Genomic DNA, 22458 nt, shown 5'->3' with positions numbered 1-22458 from the left:
AGTTTAAAAACACGCTGAAAAGTAGAAATTGTTCTTAGGTTACTTTGAATAACAAGTTGAGTTGTAAAACATTTTTATTCATTCAATTCATTCATTCAAATATTTCTGAAACCAGATATTTGCACACACAGAATAAAAGGACACAACAGTTTTTTTTCCCTCACTCTTGACATTAAATCCAACTAAACTTCTTCTCATTTGGGAAATTAGGATTACTAAAATGATTTTATTTGCCAGAATATGCCGGTGTAGATTCTCAATCATTCAGAACAAGGTAATCCTTCATGCTTCAGTCGACACATACTACTTCTTTTGGAGTACTTCAAAAGAAGTAGTATGTGCCTTAAGTTTGTAACCTTCTGATTGGTTCATTCACCTTGTTTCAGGTAAAAGCTGACACACCCGTAAATGTGTTGCAAGCCAACACCTCAAACACGTCGACTCCTTGTGTGACATCATGGAGAAATCAATAAATAAACAGTTATGTTCAAATATAAGTAGCCTGTGAATGCAAAGCCGTCATACCCAATAGGAAGAATTGTTTCAGTCCAACAGCATTGCATCAAATCTAAAACAAACACAAAACACATTGTGAAGATGTTTACTGAGGCTGGAAAGAAAGAGTCGTTGTCTTACTCTGAAACAAAACCTGTTGTGACATGGGTGGAAAAGCAATACTGTGAGGATGAATCCAATACCCCCAAAACTGGATTACAGTTGACAAATTCACTTTGGGACAACAATCCTTTCTTTTTTTTTTGGAAAACTTCCCCTTAGGTCTGATGAAACAGAAACGGTAAGGTTTGTTATATTTGGGGGGGGAAGGGGGGAGAGGAAAACTGTCATCTCAGCTGCAAAGTACGCGCATGGCAGCATCATGCTGTGTGAATGTTTCCCTGCCGGCGGGACTGATGCACATTATTGTGAGGAAATCAATTTATGTGGAAATATTGGAAACATTGAAGCAACATTTCAAGCTTAAAGCTTGTGCATCAGTGAGTCAAGTAGACAATCATAATATCCGCTACATAAAATTAATTACCAGGTAGCCTAAAGCCAACAGAGCCTTGTTCTTGGTCAGGAAAAAAACAAATAAAAATTTGGGCAGAGATGAAAAGTTGTGCGCAAGCAAAGCAGCCATCAAACCCAACTTGTTTGCACCGGTTCTGTCCGGAGGAATGGGTCTGAATAGCAGCAAGCTACTGTGAGAAATGTGTGGAAAAAATCTTTAAATGTTTTGGAAAGTCACACAGTTTAAAGACGACAAAAACTTCAGGAAATGTATATAAACTTATGAATTCATTTTTTTTTTCTTAATGTTACATAATAAACAGAAAAAATGGTAACCCTTACTCATCTAAAATAGGAAATGGCATGTATAAAGTTTTTTGTTTTTTTGATAAAATAAAAATGAAATGCAGATATTATTTCTCAAGATTAAGTTCTAGTCTACTGACTACAATTTTTAGGGGCGAAAAAACTTGTCATTGTTTTATAACTGGCCAACACCTTGTTACATCAGCAATATTGAAGGAGGTGAATGTAGACACACTGATGAGACACCGCACGATTGAAACACAATGAAGAACATCAGATTAGTACAGCTGAAAACCTTTGAGACAGAAACATTTGGTCTCCAATCAGGGAATCTATAAAAAGGGCAATTTTGCGTAAATCTGATTTAGATATTTAGTCAGAGTGTCACCACATTTAGGCAAAGTTTTTCCCAGTAACTTTTATTTCAAGATCCAACACAAGTGTAACGTCATAAGAACCTCAACAATATTCTGTAAATCATGTAAAACTCCCAGAAAACATAAACTAATAAGCTGTCTGATCTAAGCTGCAGCTCTTTGGCTTAGTCTTTGCCCTTCAGACTGTCAGGCATTCATACAAACCTTCTAGTAAAATATGTGACAAACCTCATTAGCTTTGTGTTCATCTAACTGCAACAGTGAGAGTTCACATTATAGGCATCAAAATGCTAAGTGAAGCCTTATAAAAACCTAAAACGTAATCATGGGATCTACATAAAGAGGCTGAGTGATTGTAACTTTTCTGGAAGTTCATCAAAGAAAACAACACTTGAACACATTTGTTTCACTATCTGTCTACCCGCCCATCCAGCCGCCTCCATTCATTCATTATTTGCCCTGAGTGATATTTTACAGCGCTACTACACGAGGAAACGCAGTTGTCCTTTTTTTTTTTTTTTTTTTTTTGCCCGTATATTCCTTCATTATTATAGGCGCTGATCTAATAAAAACTAAGCACAAGTGTTTTAATTCAGATATCAAACAATGGAATATGTGAACAGTAACAGGAATTGTTTTTCAAAGGGATATTCCCGGCAGAAAAAAAAAAAATATATATATATATAATTTTTCCAGTTCTCGTCCAAAGCATTTCCTATGCAGAAACAGGTCAGCAGGAACACAAACCCTAATCACAAATGCAATTTATACTGAAAACGAGTCTTTAAAGAAAACACTCCGTGGTAGATAAATTCATTTTAAATTATCTTTTTTATTATTTTTCCTCTTTTAATGACAAGACGTTAACAAATTCATTTCGGGAATCTGTACTTTTTTCACTTGGAAGTAAAACTAGAGAGAAAAAAAACGTGTTCAGCGGCTCGAGCTCGGGTTGAGCAACTGCGGCTGCGCGAGAGTATAAAAGGCAGCAAGTCGCTGGTGGGAGCATTGAGAGAAGAAAGTTGAGCTCCATCCATCAAGATGATCTGGATCGTTCCTGTGCTGGTCCTGCTGTGTTTTCTGCTCACACACCGCTGGAGGTAAGTCAGTCTGAGCTCTTAACAATTAACAACTACAAAAGAAGACTTTATTGCAACGACGTGCATAAGACATAGGCTGTCACAGAAATATCGGTGTTACACGTGAAAGGTTAATTGTGACGAGCTATAAAATGGAGGATCTGTGTCATATAAATTAAACTATGAAGTTCAAATTTAAGAAATACAGACAGGCTACAAATATGATTCAAAACGCCTTTTGCCTCAAGCTTTTATTTGTGTTTTGATGTCGCAATCAGGCCTAATTATTATCTACTAATACAAAAGAATGCGGTTGTATCACATCTATTATAACGAAAGACACAACATGACAAAATGCTATTTTATATTGATCCCAAACTCAAGTGTATGATGAGTCTGTTGTTCTCCATTTCCTTTCCTTTAGATACAAGGCTGAGCCGCCTCTGGACAGAGGACTCATCCCATGGTTGGGTCACGCACTGGAGTTTGGGAAAGATGCATCCAAGTTCATAACCCGAATGAAGCTGAAACATGGCAACATATTCACCGTAAGTAAAGAGTTTTAAACTCCTCAAATGCCGTCTACTGTAAGGTAACAGCTGGATGTGAAAGTCTGCAACAATTGAAACCTGTTCAATGTTCTTCATCTGGAGATAAATCTAAGTTCAGCTGCATAAAAACTAACCGAGGAAGTATTGAAATACTCACCAGGAGTTCTTTGTGGTAGGTTTTGTTTTTTGTTGTTACTCACTCACTGTAGATCATTTTGCAGATGAGGTTCATTCCTGTAACTCCTGAAAAACCTGCAGCTTTGGGCGAGTTTAGAGGTTTTATAAAGAGAAGTGAACGCTGGTCATGTTTTATCTGAATGTTTTTGCTTTCTGTTTCTGTCATTTCAAATCTACCCTGGGAGAGACTAATTTTACCAAGGACTTTACTCCGGATTATTATTGAACACATTTTATATTTTTGCAATAAAATGTAATTAACCAAAAATTAACAAAAATGTACCTTTTTTTCTTATTCCCTAAAGTAACCATAAAAAAACCAAGTGTCACAAAACGTGTTTAATGGGAATTTTCAAATCTTCTCATCCGTCCTCTGGATGCGTAGGTGCGTGCTGCAGGCCGCTATGTGACCTTGCTGCTGGATCCACACTCTTACGATGAGGTCATCAATGACCCAGATTCGCTGGACTTTGGGCGCTACGCTCAGGTGCTCATGGATCGCATTTTTAACCTGCGGCTCCCTCTTCACCAGCCAGAGAAAGCCAAGGCGATGATGAAAAGGTAATTGTTTAACGGCTTAAACCCGAAACACAACTTGAATTTCATTTTCATCTTTTCATCACTGCGGTTATTCCCCTTCATCTGCTTCCTGTTTTTGTTTTTCTTCTTCTTTTGTCATTACCAAGTTCTTTTTTTTTTTTTTTTTTGAAAAGCAGAAATATTTTCTTGTGGCTTTTAAGTCTCTTTCTGAAGGGAATTAGACATAAAGAAAGTATTTTTTGCGGAAGAGCTTTTGGCTTGTTGCACTTTCCTCTTGCCTAATGTCAGCCTTCTTGTCACCAACTCCATAATTATGCTTTTTAACTTTACTATCAGTCTGTAAGGCATTTTTACAAGATTCCCTGCAATTAACCTTTTCTGCTCTCCGCTTAAACATTTTGTGTCTGCAGGCACTTTATGGGAGGGAGTTTATCAACGCTCAACAGCACTATGAGTCGAAACCTGGAGACCTTGTTGAAAACCGAAATGCCGCTCAACCAGAGGAACTGGAAGGAGGAGGGCTTGTTCCACCTCTCCTACAGCTTACTCTTTAAGTATGAAAAAAAAAAACATCTTCCCACACTCAAATACTCTTGGCTGTTGTAACCGGAATTGTGACTAAAGACCCTTTTAGTTAAACAGTTTACACACCACTTCATTCGGAGGTTTTTTTTGTTTGTAAGCATTGCTGGAGAAACGCATTGAGGTCACCTCTCCGGCTCAACAATCTTGGCAGATGGACGACATGTTTCAAACTGTAATTTTACTACGACTGCTAAGTGAGCAAAAGAGGGAGAAGGTCACATGAAACAGTGCGCGATTGTTTCCTTTCGTACATTTGTGCCTGCAATTCGGAGATCCCGCACATCGACGAGGCGTGCGAGTGGAAAGATTCAAATGAGATGCGTTGTGGGCTTTTAAAATGAAAAAAAAAAAAAAACTGTCTGGGCTTTTTATCTGTTCATCAACAGAAAGAGGTGTAGCATTCATTGATTTAATCATTCTTTATCTTTTTTTCTCTCTCTCTCCGCAGAGCGGGGTACCTGACGCTGTTTGGAGGAGAACAAAACAACAACAGCACAGATCCCTCAAGAGTTTACGAGGAATACAAGAAGCTCGAAGGCGTCTTATGCAGTCTGGCGAGAGGGACTCTGAGGAAAGGTAAAGATACAGACTGGATCGCTTTGGAAAGCTCCTGAAACGTTTAACTCAAGGAAATGAGGTGCTTCACAAAAAGTATTCCTAAGCTTTGAATTGTTTCAAATGTTGCCACATTAGAACCTCAAACTTTTGATGTAAATTTAATTGGGATGTTTTTTTGTTGTTTTTTTTTTTGTGGTAAGCCAAGAGTTGAGCCATCATTATGAAGAAGAGGGAAAATGATTATTATTGATTTCGATATATTTTTAGTGCGTACCAGTTTTGCACATGTTTGAATGCATGGCAAAAACATTAGACATGTTTAACAGCTTTTCCTGCCTTTCTTCAATAAAGCTGAGATTTGTTACTCCTAGTTGTCCTGTCAGCAAATTTTCTCACCTAAGCCGAGCATTTCTGCAGCTCCTCCAATGTAACCGTTTCTCTATTAGCTGCCTCTCTGATTAATGCTGTCTTTGTTGGGCTTTCTGCTCAGGAGGTAGCGCCAAGTCTTTATAGGAGTGCATTTGTGCCGTACTCTTTCCATTTTTAGATTTAGATTATAAAACAGTGACCCCTGAAATTGCGATGTTGTCTTATGGCCTAGCTTTTGTTTACACTTCTTCATAAGTGTATCCATAGCCTGCTGTGTTCCCTGTTTGTCATAATGCACTTAGATCACTACAGTTCTTTAACAAACATAATCTCAATGAAGTAACTGGGAATTTGTGGTTGCAAGGTGAGAGAATGTGGAAAAAGGGCAAGAGAGACTAAGTTTGGTGAAGCTAAGTCAATAAAGGAGGAGTTTTGGCAGTAATGAGTAAATGTGGTGTTTTGGTGTTTATGTCTGTCACCAGTTAATGCAGTTTGACATCATCAAAATACACTCTTAGATTTGTTTGGAGGTAGTTATGGTGAGCTGCTCTTACTCAGCTGCTTACATAGTGTCTGAGTCCCGTGTGACTAATTTTTCTCCACTAACAGTGATGTAACTTCTAGCTGTCAAAAAAACACTGAAATCCCTCTGCTGTTGTTTCTTCTCATCCCCTCTTTTATTTTGGAGATTTCCATCATCCACCCACCCTCACTGCAGTAAAACATCACAATGTCGCTGAATCGTACTGCTTATGTTTATCTTTTTTTCTGACTTACTCGCGTGCTCACTTTTGCTCTGTTTATCTGTGCGTGACAGAGGAGAAGAAGACTGCACAGAGCATTCAGAGAAAGCTCTGGGAGCTGCTGGCTCCAGCAGGCCTCACAGAAGAGTCTGGGTCAAGCTCTTGGCTCCACGCCTACAGGCGGCTCCTGAAGGAGGACGGCGTGGACGAGGAGATGCAGAGCAGGGCCGTCCTGATGCAACTCTGGGCCACACAGGTGAGTCAGCCGGCGTGGGATTGGCATTCAGTGAAAACAAAGCCTGGATTTCTGACTGTGATTATGTCTGTAGGTTAGAAAAACCTGCTGCTCTGTCACATTATCATGACATAACAATGTCTTTATAAGAGTTTTCTTATGCATTCTGTTTGTTGCTTCCAAAGAAAGTGATTCTCAAAAAAAAAAAAAAAAAAAAAAAAAAAACGAGATGCAGTTTCCCTTTTAGTCACATGGTGGTGCTGTTGTCATTTGATACAGGACAAAACTGTTGGCACTTGATGCCAGTGTTGAGGAAAATCAGCTTCTGGAGCAGAATCAATCCATTTTCTCTTAATCACCCTGATTGTTCAAATACAGACAAATTAAAATTTCCTTTTCAAAGCATGTATGAGAATGAAGAACTCCCACTTTCTCTCATCTATAAACGTATCAGCCAGATTGATTCTGATCCCTTGTGCATCTTTACTTAAACATTTTGACATGAGAATGAATACAGATGTGTTTAATGTGCCTAAGAAGAATTTAGAAGAACACAAATGGTTCACGCTGTGATTTGTAACATTAAAGATGTTCCTGTTGGTTTTTTTTTAGTTTTTTTTATCATGATTACAAAATAGAAAGTCTGTTTTTCTCTGATGCAACTCTCCTGAAGAGCCTTTTCCTCTTTTTATGGTGGTCGTTAAAAAAACAACAGAATTTGCAGCTCAGATCTCAAAAACTACCAGAAATCAGTTTTTAGTCAAGAGAAACCTTATTGGTGCAGCTCTACTTGCTTCCAGAACATAAATACATATAAATTAGCCTTTTAGATGAAAAATAATAATAATTAAAATACTCTAAATCACGGCAGAGAGAGATGTTTCCTACTTTAACCTTTCTTTTTGTACGTCCATGTGAAATTTCTACTACGAGAAATACTGATAAATGAAAAAGTGATTAGATTTACTGCTGCAATTCTGTTTTCTAGCGTGTGTATTTTAGTCACAAGCTTTGCCGTGGCGCTGAACGTCCTGCCCTTGAATGCAGGCAGATGGCAGGGGACCTCAGGTTTCCACTGGCTTTCCTTTTTAAGTAAACCATTACTGCACTGGGCTTTGCCAGAAGTGAGACAAACCAGAGCATGGCTCTCCTCTTCCCAGACACATGAGAGGAAACCGTTCTTATCTGTCTTCCAGCACTAAAAAAAAAAATCATTAAGCTTTTCATGTAATTAAAAAAAACCTAAATTTAAATAAAGGCTGTGTTCTGTCACGACTCCAACCAGAAGGTAGATTTTTAGATCTGTGGATGTCACGTGATGTTTTTATTTGCCGTTACCAAACAGCCACCTGCGCCGTCACTATGCAACACCAGAGTGGGGGATCTTATCACACCAAGCTCATGTGAGGTTTTTTTGTTTTTTTTGTCTGTGTGTTTCCAGGGAAATGTCGGTCCTGCTGCATTTTGGCTTTTGGGCTACTTGTTGACAAACCCTGAAGCCCTGGCGGCAGTGAAGAGAGAGTTTGGCCAGATTTCACAGATGGCGAGTTCAGGGACTCCTCTCATGGACAAATCCACCAAGACCCCAGTGTTTGGTGAGGGCTTTATTGTTGTTTTTGTCCAAAATACTTTGTATTAACACCTCTAGAAACTTTTCATTTACAGCAACAAAACGTGAATATGTTTTATTGGCACGTTATTTGACAGACTAACCAAGAGTAGTGCATATTTGTGAGGTGGAAGCAAAATTATGCAGGATGCCAAACATGTGCTATTCATTCATATTCAGTCCTTTTTACCCCACAATAGATTCCTGCTGACCTGCAAAAATCAACAGCTCAGGTTGGGAGAATCTGTTTATAGGACATCTATTATTCATGCACTCCACAAATCTGGCCTTTATGGAAAAATGGCATGATTGTAAAAAAAAAAAAATAATGAAATCCCCGTCACAGTTTGTCACAAGCAGTGAAGGAGACCCAGCAAACGTAGAAGAAAGTAATTTGGGGAAATGAGACTAAAATGAAACTTTCAGACCTACATAAAAACGCACCAGCCCCACTGTGAGTCAAAATGGCGGTGTCAGCATGATGCTTTTCTTTAGCATAGATGGGAAGCTGATCAGAGTTCATGAGACAATAGATGGAGCTAAAGAACAGGGCAGGTCTGGAAGAAAACGTGCTAGAGGCTGAAGAGGATTGGAGGTTTACCTTCTACCAGCACAGATATCATGAACGTACAGCCGGGTGTAAAAATGAGATCAAAGCACGTGTTCATGTAAGAGCTGGAAACTGATCTTCACAGATGCTCTCCAACCAGTCTGACTGAGTTTGTTAAAGAAAAATGGACCTTCAGTCTCTAAATGTTTAAAAACTGATACAGACAGGATGCATGTACCTTCTTTGAAAATGTTAGTGGTTAAAGCATTAAAAATGTGAAAAGGTTATCAATACTTTTGTTAATTCCTGTTACAGCATCTACATATAAATAAATATAACATGCTAACTGTGTGTTGCCGGTGAAAAATAGTGAAATCCATTGGTTTAGTTGCAAATATTCATTGTAAAAGACTAAAAATAAATAAATACATCTGTTCGTTTGCGTAGTCATTTTGATTTTTTTTGTTTGTTTTTTCAGACAGTGTCTTGGAAGAGACTCTTCGACTCACTGCTGCCCCCTTCATAACAAGAGAGGTAGTACGGGACAAGACCCTCCACATGGCTGATGGTCGGGATTACCTGCTGAGAAAAGGAGACAGGCTGTGTTTGTTTCCCTTTGTCAGCCCTCAGATGGACCCAGAGGTCCACCCCGAGCCTCAGGTGTGTTTCCAGCTTCTTTCTTCCTTCTCCACTAGTTGGAGGCAAGTTTTACGGCAACTGATATCAAGAGTGGTTTATGTAAGGTGCGCACAAAGCTGACCCTGAACGGCCCAGTGAGAGGTCAGAACCAGAGCTCTGGGCTACTCAGGGATTATCAGAGCATGAGAACAGAAACAGAGCTAATAGGCGTGGGAAGGACACTGCAAGTCCGCTTTGAAAATATGTACGGAAAATATGTAAGAACCCACTGCACTGAACCCCATTGAAAACCTCACAGTTATTCTTCCAAATATTGATTTCTGAACTCTTCCTGAGTTAAAACAATAGTAAATGAACATAAACTTGTTTTTTTGCATTATTTGAGGTCTGAAAGCACTGGATCTTTTTAATTATTTTGACCATTTCTCATCTTCCCATTTCCAATTTTTGGTTGGAATTTCGGGGACATATTGTCAGTAGTTCACAGAATAAAAGAACGATGTTGATTTTACTCAAATATATACCTATAAAAAGTAAAACCAGAAAAACTGATCATTTTGAGTGGCCTCTTAATTTTTTCCAGAGCTGTATATCCACTGTCAATCATCACATTTAGTCATGTTTTTATTTTATTTTATTTTTTGTGATTTCTTGCATCTAATATCTGCTTTGTTCCCCATCTAGAAATTCAAGTTCAACCGTTTCCTGAATGAAGATGGATCAGTGAAGAAGGATTTTAACAAAGGAGGAAAGAAGCTGAAATATTACACCATGCCCTGGGGTGCAGGGACCAATGGCTGCGTGGGGAAGCAGTTTGCCATCAATACCATCAGAAAGTGAGCGCCCTGCACATATTTCATCAGAATTATCGCAGCTCCGAACTCGAAAGTCCTAACTACGTTTCTCGTCTGTGTTTACGATTCAGATTTGTTTACATGTTGCTGACCAGCTACGACCTGGAGCTCTGCGACTCCAGCGCTCAGCTTCCAGAGAAAGATGCCAGCCGTTACGGGTTTGGGATGCTGCAGCCTCAGGGAGACCTGCTTGTCAGATATAAACCAAGAGAATCGCGTTAAATTTTATCCATTTCGTCACGAAATCATTGTTAATATTGTCAATATTTTTTTTTGTACGTTTGTATTTATTGCTGTACAAGAACATTATTTTTTCTATCAATAAAAACATGAGTAATGTGTTTCCTGAACTTTGTGAATTCTTCTTTTGTTGGTGCTTCAGATACTTTAGTCTGCCTTTGTAAGCAAACAAAACAATAAAAATGGCAACAAAATGAAATTGCAGTTATTTGCTGCTCGCTTTTTTTTTTTTTTTCAGGAAGCTGGGGAGTTCTTCATGTTGGCTACAGAGTGAGAGTAATGAGGGCGGCGCTTGTCCAGTAAACAGAGCTGGTCTGGATAGGCAGAAACAGGCCTGCTGTTTGCAGAGTGAATCTGAGTGGAACGTTTCGGTTTATGCTCCGACTCATCCCTCTTGCTCACAGGAGAGCATCTATCACGGAGCACAACTCGCAGCAGAAGCATTGACGAAGAACACACGCAGCGCCTTGCAGACGTACGCTCACCTGTTGAACGCTTGAGATTTTATATCACAGATCTTAAAGGGTGTGAGGTTGGCCAAATATTTTTCCATTAAAATCTGAAAAGTGTGGCTTTGAGTATGTGTGCAGCCCCCTCTCTCTCTGTCGTTCTTTTGTAGATTAGATATTTACAACAAATTATGAATTTTACTCATTTTTGTTGGATCAGAAATACATCTATCTAGAGCATGCAGGACACCAATGTCTTGAGAAGTGACTTTGGACGTCTCTGTTGTAGAACCACAAGTCTTTCATGCTTCTATCAACTTTACACATGTAGAGACAGAATGTTTGCCTTATAAAAATAACTTAAGCTACATCAGACTGGACAGAGAGTGTCTCTGAACAGTATAGTGCCACGGATTCCTAATGGGATTTGGGTCTGGACTTTGACTGGGCCATTCATCAGTATAAACTGTTCTATTGTAGCTATGAATGAATGTTTCGGGTTGTTGGTCTTCTGAAAGTGCAACTTCCATCTCTAATCTAATTTTTTTTCAACTTCTAACCAATTTATGTATTTTTTTTTTTATCCAGTATTTACTTCTGTCCATTTACTCATGAACTCTGACCAGCTTTTCTGCCCTTGGTAATAAAATCAACCTCACAACATGAAGCTGCCATCATGTTTCACTGTGAAGATGTGCAGTCTTGTTTTCTGACACACATGGCATTTTGCACAAAGAACCAAAAGATTCATTTTGGGCCTTCATAACCCATGCAGGATACATTTTTGATATGGGTTATGATGGCAAACTGGTAACTGCTTCCTTTCAACAGTGACTTTTTACATGTTAGTTGTTCAAAAAGATACGATTTGTGACTAGTTGTTGTCCTATTTTGTAAGGTATTAGTGGTTGTCGTGCTAACTTACAAAAAAAATGCAATAGAAAATAAACAAGATCATAACACATTCAAAACCAAACCACAAATCTACCTCAAAAAACTGTCTAAGTTTAATGTGAAACTGTCAGAGACGCACTTTACTTATAGGTCTTGTGTTACGATTGTGGAAAAACAGATTCTCCTGACTGAACTGTTCAGTTCTGCAGCTGCATTAGAGTCTTAAAGGCCTAATGATTGTTTACTGATGAATGCTCTCCTTACATATTTGTTTAGTTATATATTAGTTATATATTAGCCAAGTTTTGGTAGGACATATTTCCCAACAATGTGACTTTAAAGGCTGTTGGCTGCAATGGACGTTAATCCAACAACCTATCAATTTTATTGCACATCACAATTATGCACTACTTTTCTGTGTTTCAAACGACCTCGATCAAATACAAGTAGGTTCAGTGAGTAGGATATATATACTGCTCAAAAAACATAAAGGGAACACTTAAACACTTAAGTGTTCCCTTTATTTTTTTGAGCAGTATATATATATATATATATATATATATATATTTTTTTTTTTTTATCCCACTTTCCTTACGTAAGTCGTCCCTTCTAAACTCCTTGGAAGCAGAACGCGATGGCAAAAACCAAAATCCACTCCAATTATGTCCAGTAGCGAAGTAACAAAGCGCAATCAGTCGCGACGCTGCGGCGCTGTGAGGGTTAACTTCACGCTGGCTGCGCCGCTGGAGGAGCCTGAGTGAAATCAGCCCCAGCAGCATCCCGTCCACAGTCACAGCCACTCAACGCTGCCAGGAAACTGTTCAGAGGCGAGATTCAGACAGGATCCCCAGCTTCCACTCCGCAGTCTACTTGTTGATTAGCTCCAGAAGTGCTGCGAGAGGCAGACAGGACTTTTCGGCGCTGATTTTTTTTATTTATTTTATTTTATTTATTTTTTTATTGTTATTATTTGTATTGGCATTATGTTTTCCATCGTGTCTGAGCGCGGCTGAGGATGCATCTCTCGGCTCCAGGCAGAGCGACGGAGAGTGTGGCAGGCTTAACAAGTTGTAGCGCACTTACAGACGAAACGATGCTGATTTCGCTTCATGAGGTGAATCGTCGCATAAAGAAGACGCGTAAGTATGATGCTTATTTGTTGACTGCGTTTTCAGATATTTCGTTATTTACTTTGTTTAAGATAGGGGCGTTGGAGCTGATTTTTATTTATTTATTTATTTATTTATTGTTCTTATCGCGCTCATAAAAGTTTATTGTTCCCCTCGCAATGTTTTCAAGGAGCAAAGTACGCTTGGATAAGCGTGGTGGAAAAAAAAAGTGTGATATCTACCCAAGGTCCATCTGGGGCTACTTAGGGGGATAACCCGGCGTGTTATGGGCTCTTAATCAAAGTTGATAATCGGTGTCAGTGTTAGCTCGGCTTAATACGAGAACAGCTCAGCTCTGCATTCACATAACAGCTTCATGATATGACGAGCTTAGAGCGGAACCGGACGCTTTTCCACCCGGACTGACACCTTTCAGCACCTCGGACAGCAGCACCCAACCGGCGGGGGTGGCAGACTGGGGGGGGGGGTGTTCAGCAATGGACAGCGATCCCACTCTGAGTCCAGTTTATCATTGGCCCGGCTGTCCACCTCCCGTGTCAGCAAGAAAATCGGCTGTGCCTCTTAAAGCTGATTAAAATATCTATTTGGTTCTCTGATGAGTGGATAAACCACCTGACATTGCTGCTGTAGGACACCGGCGGTGTCCGCTCAGCAGGCGCTGAAAAATTTTACATTTCTTCCTCTTGTTTTTTTTTTTTTTGTGTGTGTGTTTGTTTTTTGTTAAGCACAAGAAACGAAGCGGGGTCCTGATGCGGTCATCTCCAGGATCATGTCTTCTTAATCTTCCGGACTGCGTCTTCCAAGTGTCCAACTGAGCTGAGCGAAGATGATCAAAACCGGCTCCCGGTTGACCACCACGCTGCCTCCGGACACCATAGACATCATCCGGACCAAGACACACTCCCGCCGGGTGAGGCTCAACGTCGGGGGGCTTCTCCACGAAGTCCTCTGGAGGACCCTGGATCGGCTGCCCCGCACACGGCTTGGCAAGCTGCGGGACTGCAACACGCACGAGTCCATCATGGAGATATGTGACGACTACAGCCTGGACAACAACGAGTATTTTTTCGACCGGCACCCTGGCGCCTTCACCTCCATCCTGAACTTCTACCGCACCGGGAAGCTGCACATGATGGAGGAGATGTGCGCCCTCTCCTTCAGCCAGGAGCTGGACTTCTGGGGGATCGACGAGATCTACCTGGAGTCCTGCTGCCAGGCCCGGTATCACCAGAAGAAGGAGCAGATGAACGAGGAGCTGAAGAGGGAGGCCGAGAACATGAGGGAGCGGGAGGGAGAGGAGTTCACCACCACATGCTGCTCCGAGAAGAGGAAGAAGCTCTGGGACCTGTTGGAGAAGCCCAGCTCATCGTTTGCTGCTAAGGTAAACTCACTTCTAGTGTGCAGGCTTTCGTTGCTGTGCCAAAGTATTCAACACCTCTTAATTTCTACGTTGATTTTTTTTTTTTTTTTTTTTTGGATGAGCAACACAAGCGACAGACTCATAAAATGAAGGGGAAATGAGGTGCAGTTTTGTAATTCAGTCAACTCCAACCCCTCTTACTCTGACTCTACTAAATAAAATAAAGTGCAACTAACATACCTCCAGAATCCATCAGTGTAAAAGCAGCTGTTTTGATAAATAGCACGAGTGAATCAAGTTGTCTATGAGTTTAAAGCACAATATTCCAAGTTTTGGACAACTCACCCTCCAATTTCCAGTCCATCATTTGGAAACATAAAGTTTGGCACCACGTCAGATTGTGGTGACGTTTGAGGAGCTGCAGGGATGTAAAGCTCAGATTTGGAGGAAACTATCAACAGGACAACTATTAGTCGCTCTACAGATCTTACCAATACAGAAGACTGAAAGACAAAAAGTCATTTCCAAACATGTAGAAGAAGGTGATCAGATAGATAGATAGATAGATAGATAGATAGATAGATAGATAGATAGATAGATAGATAGATAGATAGATAGATAGATAGATAGATAGATAGATAGATAGATAGATAGATAGATAGATAGATAGATAGATAGATAGATAGATAGATAGATAGATAGATAGATAGATAGATAGATAGATAGAAATACAGCCTTCCCTCTCTTTTCTTTCCTCCTCTTATACGTCTCCTTGATCACAGCATGAGAAACACAGAGGAGTTGATCTTCACAGACGTTTGTTCAATGCAATGACAGCTGAAGGGACAAAACTTTTTCTTTATAGAATTTTTTATTTTTTTTCCAGTCTAAAGTTTTGTTTCTGCAGACAGACATGGGAGTAAAGTAAAGAGTCAGTTGCACCAGTGGGATGCCTTAGATCACGTTCTTGTGTTAGAACGTCCCAGTTAAATCCATCTGTGGATCTATCTATGTTATCAGTTCTAAACTCCTCCTCCGGGTTTTTATTTATGGGTGTCAGAGTAGAGGGGGTGACTACAAATGTACCCCACATTTCCAAGGATTTTATTTGTCAAAAAAAAAAAAAATGAAAACAATGTCACTTCTTTTTCCAGATACACAATTTTGCTCTTTCTTGTGTTGGTAAAACTTTTTTTTTTACCATTTTTAGGTCTTGACTGAATGTTTTTAAATTTAGATGACAAAACAGCAGAGATCTTTAACACCCAGGCCTCTCTTCTGGGCTTCTCTTTGAACTAAGCTGCTGCTTTAAATCTTTTCCTATCAGTAGACGTAATTTAGGGACAAGAAACGGAATGAATATTAAAGCCGTCTGTAAATTAAAAGGCATACATAGTCTACTCACCGGCTGGTATCGAACAGCAGCACTCCAGAGGTTCATTTGTTTCTCTCTTAATCGATGACATAAAATTAACTGTATGCGATCTTCAAAGAGCTGCTCCGTCTTGATGTCTTCCTGGAGCACTAATGATTTTTTTTTTGTTTTGTTCTTGGTGGGTTTTTGTTATTTGAAAAACATGACACCCGTCTTTGTTTCCCTTTATTGGTTTCAGTCGCACAATAACCACTCCGCTGCTGCTGCTGGCGTGTAGATAACAGGAGATAATTAATGAATATTTGTTTTCCGGGCCACAGCAAACAGAACAGGAAGGAGTCTTGTCACTTGCTGTTAGAGAACCTTCCTGTGCAAAATATGTATTTTTAGCCCTTCGCATCACACCCACCCACCCACTCCCTTTTCCTCACACTCAGCCCTCTTGGCTTCATTTGCCACCTCTGTCTCATTTCCAGCTCAGTATTCAATCATCCGACTCATTAAGAGGCTCATAACTCACAGTCCAGGAAGAAAAGAACGTCACGTTGCCGGATCAATGAGGGCTGCCATGTTAACAACACGTCTAAATGAAGAAAGCGGTTAAAGATTCAACCTGGTCGTTGTTCCCTGCGCGTGGATCGCTACCTGTTCATTAGCAGCACATTTGTTTGGGGATTAATGACGCCTGAATTAAGGAGTCAAACAGGCCGCATTGAGAAATCAGCGGTGTGTAATTTAATCCCAGCTGCTCTGCGAAGGCAGCGCAGGTTTGTTTGGGGATCGTTAAAGGAAAAATCTGCATCGTTAAAGTATATCTGGATATATTCTGTCCAGATTTCATTCATTTTTAGATTTTCTCTGCATAGACCCCCCTGGGAGACGGGGTCAGTCTGAGAGACGCATTAAAAAGACCTCCTGTGTGGAAAAGGCAAGACGCGTATTTTGAGCTGTGATGGTCAAATCGTTACTCGACAAAGTTTCAAACACCTCTTTGAACAGGAGTAGCTACATAATTAATGTTACTCGTCTATTTAAAGACTCTGATCCATCTCTGACCTTGTGTTGCAGAGACTGCCAATCATTTTTTCCTTCAACATTCGGCCACGTTGCTTGAAGTCATGCAGCATTTTAGTAAACACTGCAGGGCCTGATCTTTGGCAGCAGAGGAGCAGGAACGTTAGCTTAACAAGCAGGCAGAAACTCAAACAGCCCACTATGACCGTGTCCGCATGGATAACGCCGTAATAAACGGGGTCCAGATCATTTCTCTGCTTTTATGGTAAGTTATCACTTTCACTAACTTGGATAAATTCTCATAACGAGCAACACGAACGTCTAAAACAGGATTCGATCTCATTCGTTGAGATGCCAGGAAATGTGCCCTGAGGTTTCTCCAGCTGAATGGAGATTTATGAAGCACAGTGGTCCCCCTCCCCAACCTGTTGCTGTGCACTCCTGAGCCAGTGGCTGAAGGAAGGCCCCTGTCCTTGTTTCCCTGGTTACAGGAAAAATACATTTGGCTGTTTGGGAACATTTCTGGTTGTGGAAAAACATTGATAATCATGGTGTGGAAGCTAAAGGGGCATCGTCACTCTTACGTTGTTTCAGCTGCAAGATACCTGAACAGATAGCGTGATTAATTAACCAGCTAAAATCAACTGGTTATTCTTATGCATAGCAACAACAAATATATGTACATGTTGCTAAGTGCTACTAAATGTAGCACACATCTCCTTCATTGTTCTTTAACATGTTTTATTCTTTTAGAAGCAGTAGAAACATTTGTTCTTTTCTATTTTGAATAGATTTAATTGTTTTATTTATACCGATCTAAATGTTGAGTTAATACTACAATTTTATAAAAACTATAATATATTCACTCAAAAGGGTCAAACGTTGAACAATACACTGGATGGATAGCTTGCTAAATGCATTATAAGCATTTCTAAGTTATGCTTACAATGCATTTCTACAAGTATTTATATCTGGAATTGCCAGCACGGCAACACGATCTGCAACATTGTCCTCCTTATGGATCAGACTAGCAATTGTGAAAACAACAATCCAATCTATTGAGCTGAATTGATGAGTTTAAGAGGGAATATCAGCTCTAAAAATAAAAACAGTGCAATTATGACGAAACTTCCGCTTCATTTTGCATTTATGCTGAATTTTTGGAAGAATTTATTCTCTTCTGTAAGCTAAATTGCAGCCTGATTAAGTGCCTGTTGGTTTACCACATTCATTAGTCTGCATTTTACCATCGGCTCATTTCTGCTCTCTGCCATTAGGTATAATTATTTTACACACTTGAACTATGCTGGAAATATTCCATGATGTTTTTCTGCAGATTTGATTTCCCCTTTGATAACATGATGGAGTTATATAGTGATGGGAATCAAGAATGGCCTGAAGTGTATAAAAACAAACGAAGAGTAAAGGTTTTGGATTGATTGTATTCTTTGGTCAATGTAAAAAAAAAAAAAAAGTTTTCAGCAGTTTAGAGCATGAAAGATGGTGTCTTCACCTGATGATCCAAAATGCTTTTTTAGTTCATTCATTCATCACAGAACCTGTGAATCTAGGATTTTAAACCAGTTTTATAAACTTTAATCATTTTTTACAAGCTTCAAAAAAAGAAGCCTGCTGTTTTTTTCCTCCAATATTTTATTCTTTAGTGTGAGACAGTGAAAAATGTCACATTAAGACAGAGTTTGCTCGTCACACTTTGTTGAAAAATTGTCTCCTTGAAATTGTTTCTTCCCAAACACAGATTGCGTCTCATTTATATTTCAGTGGCGCTAAATTTTTGATTGTGTCACAATAACGCTCGACTCCAACCTAAAGGAAAGGAGCGTAAATGAAACATCTACAAACCCTGATTTCCTTGTGAGGCTCTTAGGCTGCAGTCCAAGGCGGAGGCTCCGTCTTCCACAGCAAAGGAGCGATGAAGAGTAAAGTCTGGGAGAGTAACACCAACTTAGTTCTACAAGAGGAGAAATTACAGCCAGCCTGCTCATCAAAACAGATAAAGTGCTAACGAGCAAAACCTGAGTATTTTTATGCTTTCACTTTTTTTATGCATGAGTCAGCAGCACTAACTGGTGTGAGATTTTTAATGAAACAAATCGTAAAAAAACCCAGAGTTTTCTTCAGTGGTGGCTTTCTGCCCGACTCCAAATTTAAACTCAAAAAACTTTAAAACGAGCTAAAACATGACCAAAAAATTTTACTCTGGAAAAAGTAAGACATTTCATCTCATTCGTGCTAGATTGTTTTAACCCTTTCATGCATAGTGGTCACTACAGTGGACAGCTATCTAAAAGCCATTTTATTGTACTTCTTGTGAATTTTTCTGTTATAAATGCACACAGACCACTGAAGTGGACACTAATGCATCATAAAGTACACTATCAACTGCTGGCCATCAGCTGCAAATGCAAGAAGTCATGTTTGCTCAATCCAATATGGCCGACAGACAAAAAAGCACGCCGACCAACCAACCAGGTTCCTCCTTCTACTGTAGACGACTCTTGGCAGGTGAAAAAAAATATTGTGACATCAGATAACTCCTAAAGAACAATACTACTGATGTATTTTTCAAATAACAACTTTGTAGTTGGAGAAAATTACAATTGATCACCTACAAAAAAAATAAATAAATAAAATCCTGCCTTATACCTTTTTTTATGCCTTAAGAAAATCAAATAAAAAACGGAAAGAAATTCTGACACAAAGGATCATAATTCATACATGAAAGGGTTAAAAACACTCTTTATTGTGTCTTTCATGTAATGTAAAGTCCACCTAAATGCTTGCAATACCAGCCTACATTGAATATTAGTCATGAATTTGGCTTTAAGCCCTGCTGTTAGTGAACAGAGCAGCTCTGCTGGCATGTACAAACTCCGCTGCTCTGGCCGAGGCTGTGTGAGCTAATTGCACAGAAACTCCTCGTCCCAGTGAGACACAGGCAGCCATGACCAGAGGGCACTTAGCTGCACTTCTTACCACACATCAAATATTTCCGATTGACTTCACTGTAAGCACTTTGCCTTGTTGTTTGTGGAGTCCGGGATGACTGTGGGCGCCCAGGCTGTGGCTCAGAGCGGCGTTGGGATGCAACAGTCCAGTGATTTCTCTTGAGTCTTTAGCGTTCGAGCTCTCTGCCCTGATGAACGACTCGCTATAGCGGAAATTAAGAAAATCTGTTTGGGGACACATCGAATGCAGAGTTATCAGGCTTTCTGGAGGGACTTTCTGAAGCTGTGCAGTCAGTTGTGTTAGTGAGTGACTTAAAAGGCGGGAGAGTTCAGAGGTGAAACAGTAGCTGGTCACTCCGAGTGCCAGAGCTCATCATTTCTTCCGTTTCTCTTCACCTTCCTCTCGCTCCCTCTGTTCGCTCTAACAATCATGCTCGGAATTACAGAGGGCGTATTACGTTGTTTTCGCGATTTGTTGCCGGGTAACGGGCATCTCCTTCGCCGCGCTTAGGTAAGCTTTGAATAGCCATAAATTTAGGGCACGCAGTTTCCCAGCTGCCAGACTGATTACAGAGCCATATATCGCCATGTGGGCCAGCGTCGAGTCACAAGGAGAGCCGGGCTCATTGACAGAGAGATTAAGGAGTCTCTATCGTTGTTTTTCCTCATCATCATCTCCGCATGGTTCACATTTCTTCTGCTGGGTCGCCTCTTCCCAGAATTCACATGCACAGGAATTATTGTGGAAAGTCTAAATACATGTTGAATAAATCAGCTTTATTAATCTTGATGACATCTTAAGGCTCGGATGAGTTCCTAGCAAGTTTGTGTTTCCCAGCTTTCTCAGCTCTCTAATATGAAACTGCAGCCATTACACATTTCTAATGAAGCTTTCTAAACGTGGGGTGGAATTAGCATTATTGATTTAACACGGCGCTTCGATCAGCTTTCGGAAACCAAAGCACAGAAGCAGCATCCCATCAGAGCCGAGTGGCAGCTAATCTGAGGAGAAGACCTGTCCATCTGTGAGCAGCGGAGATGAAGATTAAATTGTTTGCGTTGAGCGTCTGCATAGCTTTCCGAGAACCTCGAGGTCTTTAAGTGTCTGGCAAAAGTATGTATACTTTTAGGACTCTCCCCACATTATGTCGCGTTGTTTCGACGCCACAGTGTAGACTGATTGGAGAGCACTTGCAGAGATCAACTTTCAAATTTCGCCTCAGATTCTCAATTACATTTACATCGGGGCTAACAGATGCATATGCTTTGACGTCAATAATTTAACTGTGTTTAGGCTCTTTAAAAACCGTGAAAAGATGAAGCAATGCGAAGACTTTTCGGCTGCAGCTGCTAAAAGCTGCATTTTAGCTGAAACTCGTTCAGGAAACGTCAGACTAAGTTGAGAATAGATGTCATGATGGTCAGTAAGTGGAGCACAGCTTCCTACTCCTGTGGCGTATAAATCACTTTCTTTGTTGATGGAAGTGTTGCGTTACCAATGTGGACAATTTGCCTCGAAGCATCTGTGTTCAATCTGTAGGCCTGTTTCATGTTTGAATGATTGCACCTCTGCACAAACGACCCAACGCCCAGCCTGGCTGTACGTTATTTCATTTACCTGCATGTGGCACTGGGTTTGGCTCATATATTCATAGCTCACATCAGACTGATGCCCATACTAAACAATGAAAACGACATCAAGGGCAAAGAAATATGTTTCAAATACATGAACATGTAGAGCACTGCATGAAAGCAAAGGTTGCTTTATCTGGAGATCTAATATTGGACACGGCAGAACTGCAGCTGCTCTGAATACAATAAGATTTTGCACGCTCTCTTTCATCACTTTCATACTTAGTTTACACTAATTATTATTTTTTTAGTATCCTAAATTATTGGACCATCCAACTATATGAATTCAAAAGTGTATAAGTGATTTGCCGCCTTCACTCGATCACATCAGCACCGGCGACAGCAGCAACATCCTCGTCTCTTAGGCCTAACAACTCCGGAGCATAATACAAGCTTTGTGCTAAAAACAGAAATCATTGAACATGGCAGGGCCTTAAGTAGCTGAAAAGATAAATGTTTCTCTGAAGAGACTTTAGAAAGGAGAGAGTGAATAAAATGTGTGTTCATCAGACGAGCAGAAAGCTGCTGTTTGTTGAGCGTGAGTGAAAAAGCACGTCTTTTTTCTCTCAAAACTTTAAACGTTTAACAACTTGGCTCCAAATCCTTTTACAGTAACCGTTTATGTCGAACATGTCGTTGTGTCAGGGGGTGAGAACGGTAAATTGGAAATACTTTTTGTAGCAAAATCGTAGGTTTATTGAAAACCCTGTCAGTGTTGGTTCGTTTTCTTCTGTAAAAGATTGGAGCATAGAGAGGGGTGACCTTTGACCTCTTTCTTCTTTGTTTGCTTCCCTTCAATTTATTAAGCATGTTTTCTGTAGGATTTGGCTCTAGGGACAGGGACGGCTGTGAAAGAAAGATAATTTTAGGTTTGGCAAAAATGTTGAATTGATTCATTCAGTGTTTTAGATCATCAACCTTCTGAAAGACCCGACGACAACACAACGTTTGGTTTGGAGGTAGAGGAAACCGGATTTTTATTTAAAATGACTTTTGTCACTTTCAATAAATTTGGATGAGTCAGAAACCCTCAGCATCATAGGTCCTCAACCATACTTTATTACCAGGCATGAGGTGTTTTCACACATTCATCCTTTGTTTCGAATTAGTCCCACCTGAAGCGTTTGTTGCTCTAAAACTTACCTGACCACATCACACTCTTCCAGGTAAAGCTTAAGTTGTTTATCTCCAGATATTTCATAAATAATAAAT

The 22458-nt window shown here is 40.0% G+C and overlaps 2 protein-coding genes across 2 annotated transcripts in view; both read left to right on the top strand.

Moving 5' to 3' along the window:
* Nucleotides 1-2665: 2665 nt before the first annotated feature.
* LOC103465211 (prostacyclin synthase-like) lies at nucleotides 2666-10533 on the top strand. The gene is made up of 10 exons (XM_008409843.3): nucleotides 2666-2794; nucleotides 3198-3321; nucleotides 3887-4062; nucleotides 4452-4595; nucleotides 5075-5202; nucleotides 6371-6552; nucleotides 7973-8126; nucleotides 9169-9350; nucleotides 10014-10165; nucleotides 10255-10533. Exons 1-10 carry the CDS (start codon nucleotides 2736-2738, stop codon nucleotides 10403-10405), a joined length of 1452 nt encoding a protein of 483 aa, XP_008408065.2. The 5' UTR covers nucleotides 2666-2735; the 3' UTR covers nucleotides 10406-10533.
* Nucleotides 10534-12338: 1805 nt separating this feature from the next.
* The window catches only part of LOC103465210 (potassium voltage-gated channel subfamily B member 1-like), a 44223-nt gene continuing 34103 nt past the window's right edge, over nucleotides 12339-22458 (top strand). The window contains exons 1-2 of the mRNA XM_008409842.3: nucleotides 12339-12905; nucleotides 13622-14277. Of these exons, the coding sequence (XP_008408064.1) occupies nucleotides 13723-14277 (555 nt within the window). The 5' untranslated portion in view covers nucleotides 12339-12905; nucleotides 13622-13722. The remainder of the gene's footprint in view (nucleotides 12906-13621; nucleotides 14278-22458) is intronic.

This window comes from Poecilia reticulata, chromosome 5 (genome assembly GCF_904066995.2).
Source record: "Poecilia reticulata chromosome 5, P_reticulata-male-v2, whole genome shotgun sequence".
NCBI classification, from domain to species: domain Eukaryota; kingdom Metazoa; phylum Chordata; class Actinopteri; order Cyprinodontiformes; family Poeciliidae; genus Poecilia; species Poecilia reticulata.
Note: the sequence above shows the minus strand (reverse complement) of the source record. Positions and strands in the feature narration are given on the sequence as shown.

Bases quoted from the DNA above. Each gene is read 5' to 3' on its own strand.
- LOC103465211 (XM_008409843.3), top strand. From the start codon at position 2,736: ATGATCTGGATCGTTCCTGTGCTGGTCCTGCTGTGTTTTCTGCTCACA. The intron at 3,322-3,886 runs GTAAGTAAAGAG...CTGGATGCGTAG, and splicing joins AACATGGCAACATATTCACC to GTGCGTGCTGCAGGCCGCTA. The intron at 8,127-9,168 runs GTGAGGGCTTTA...TTGTTTTTTCAG, and splicing joins CACCAAGACCCCAGTGTTTG to ACAGTGTCTTGGAAGAGACT.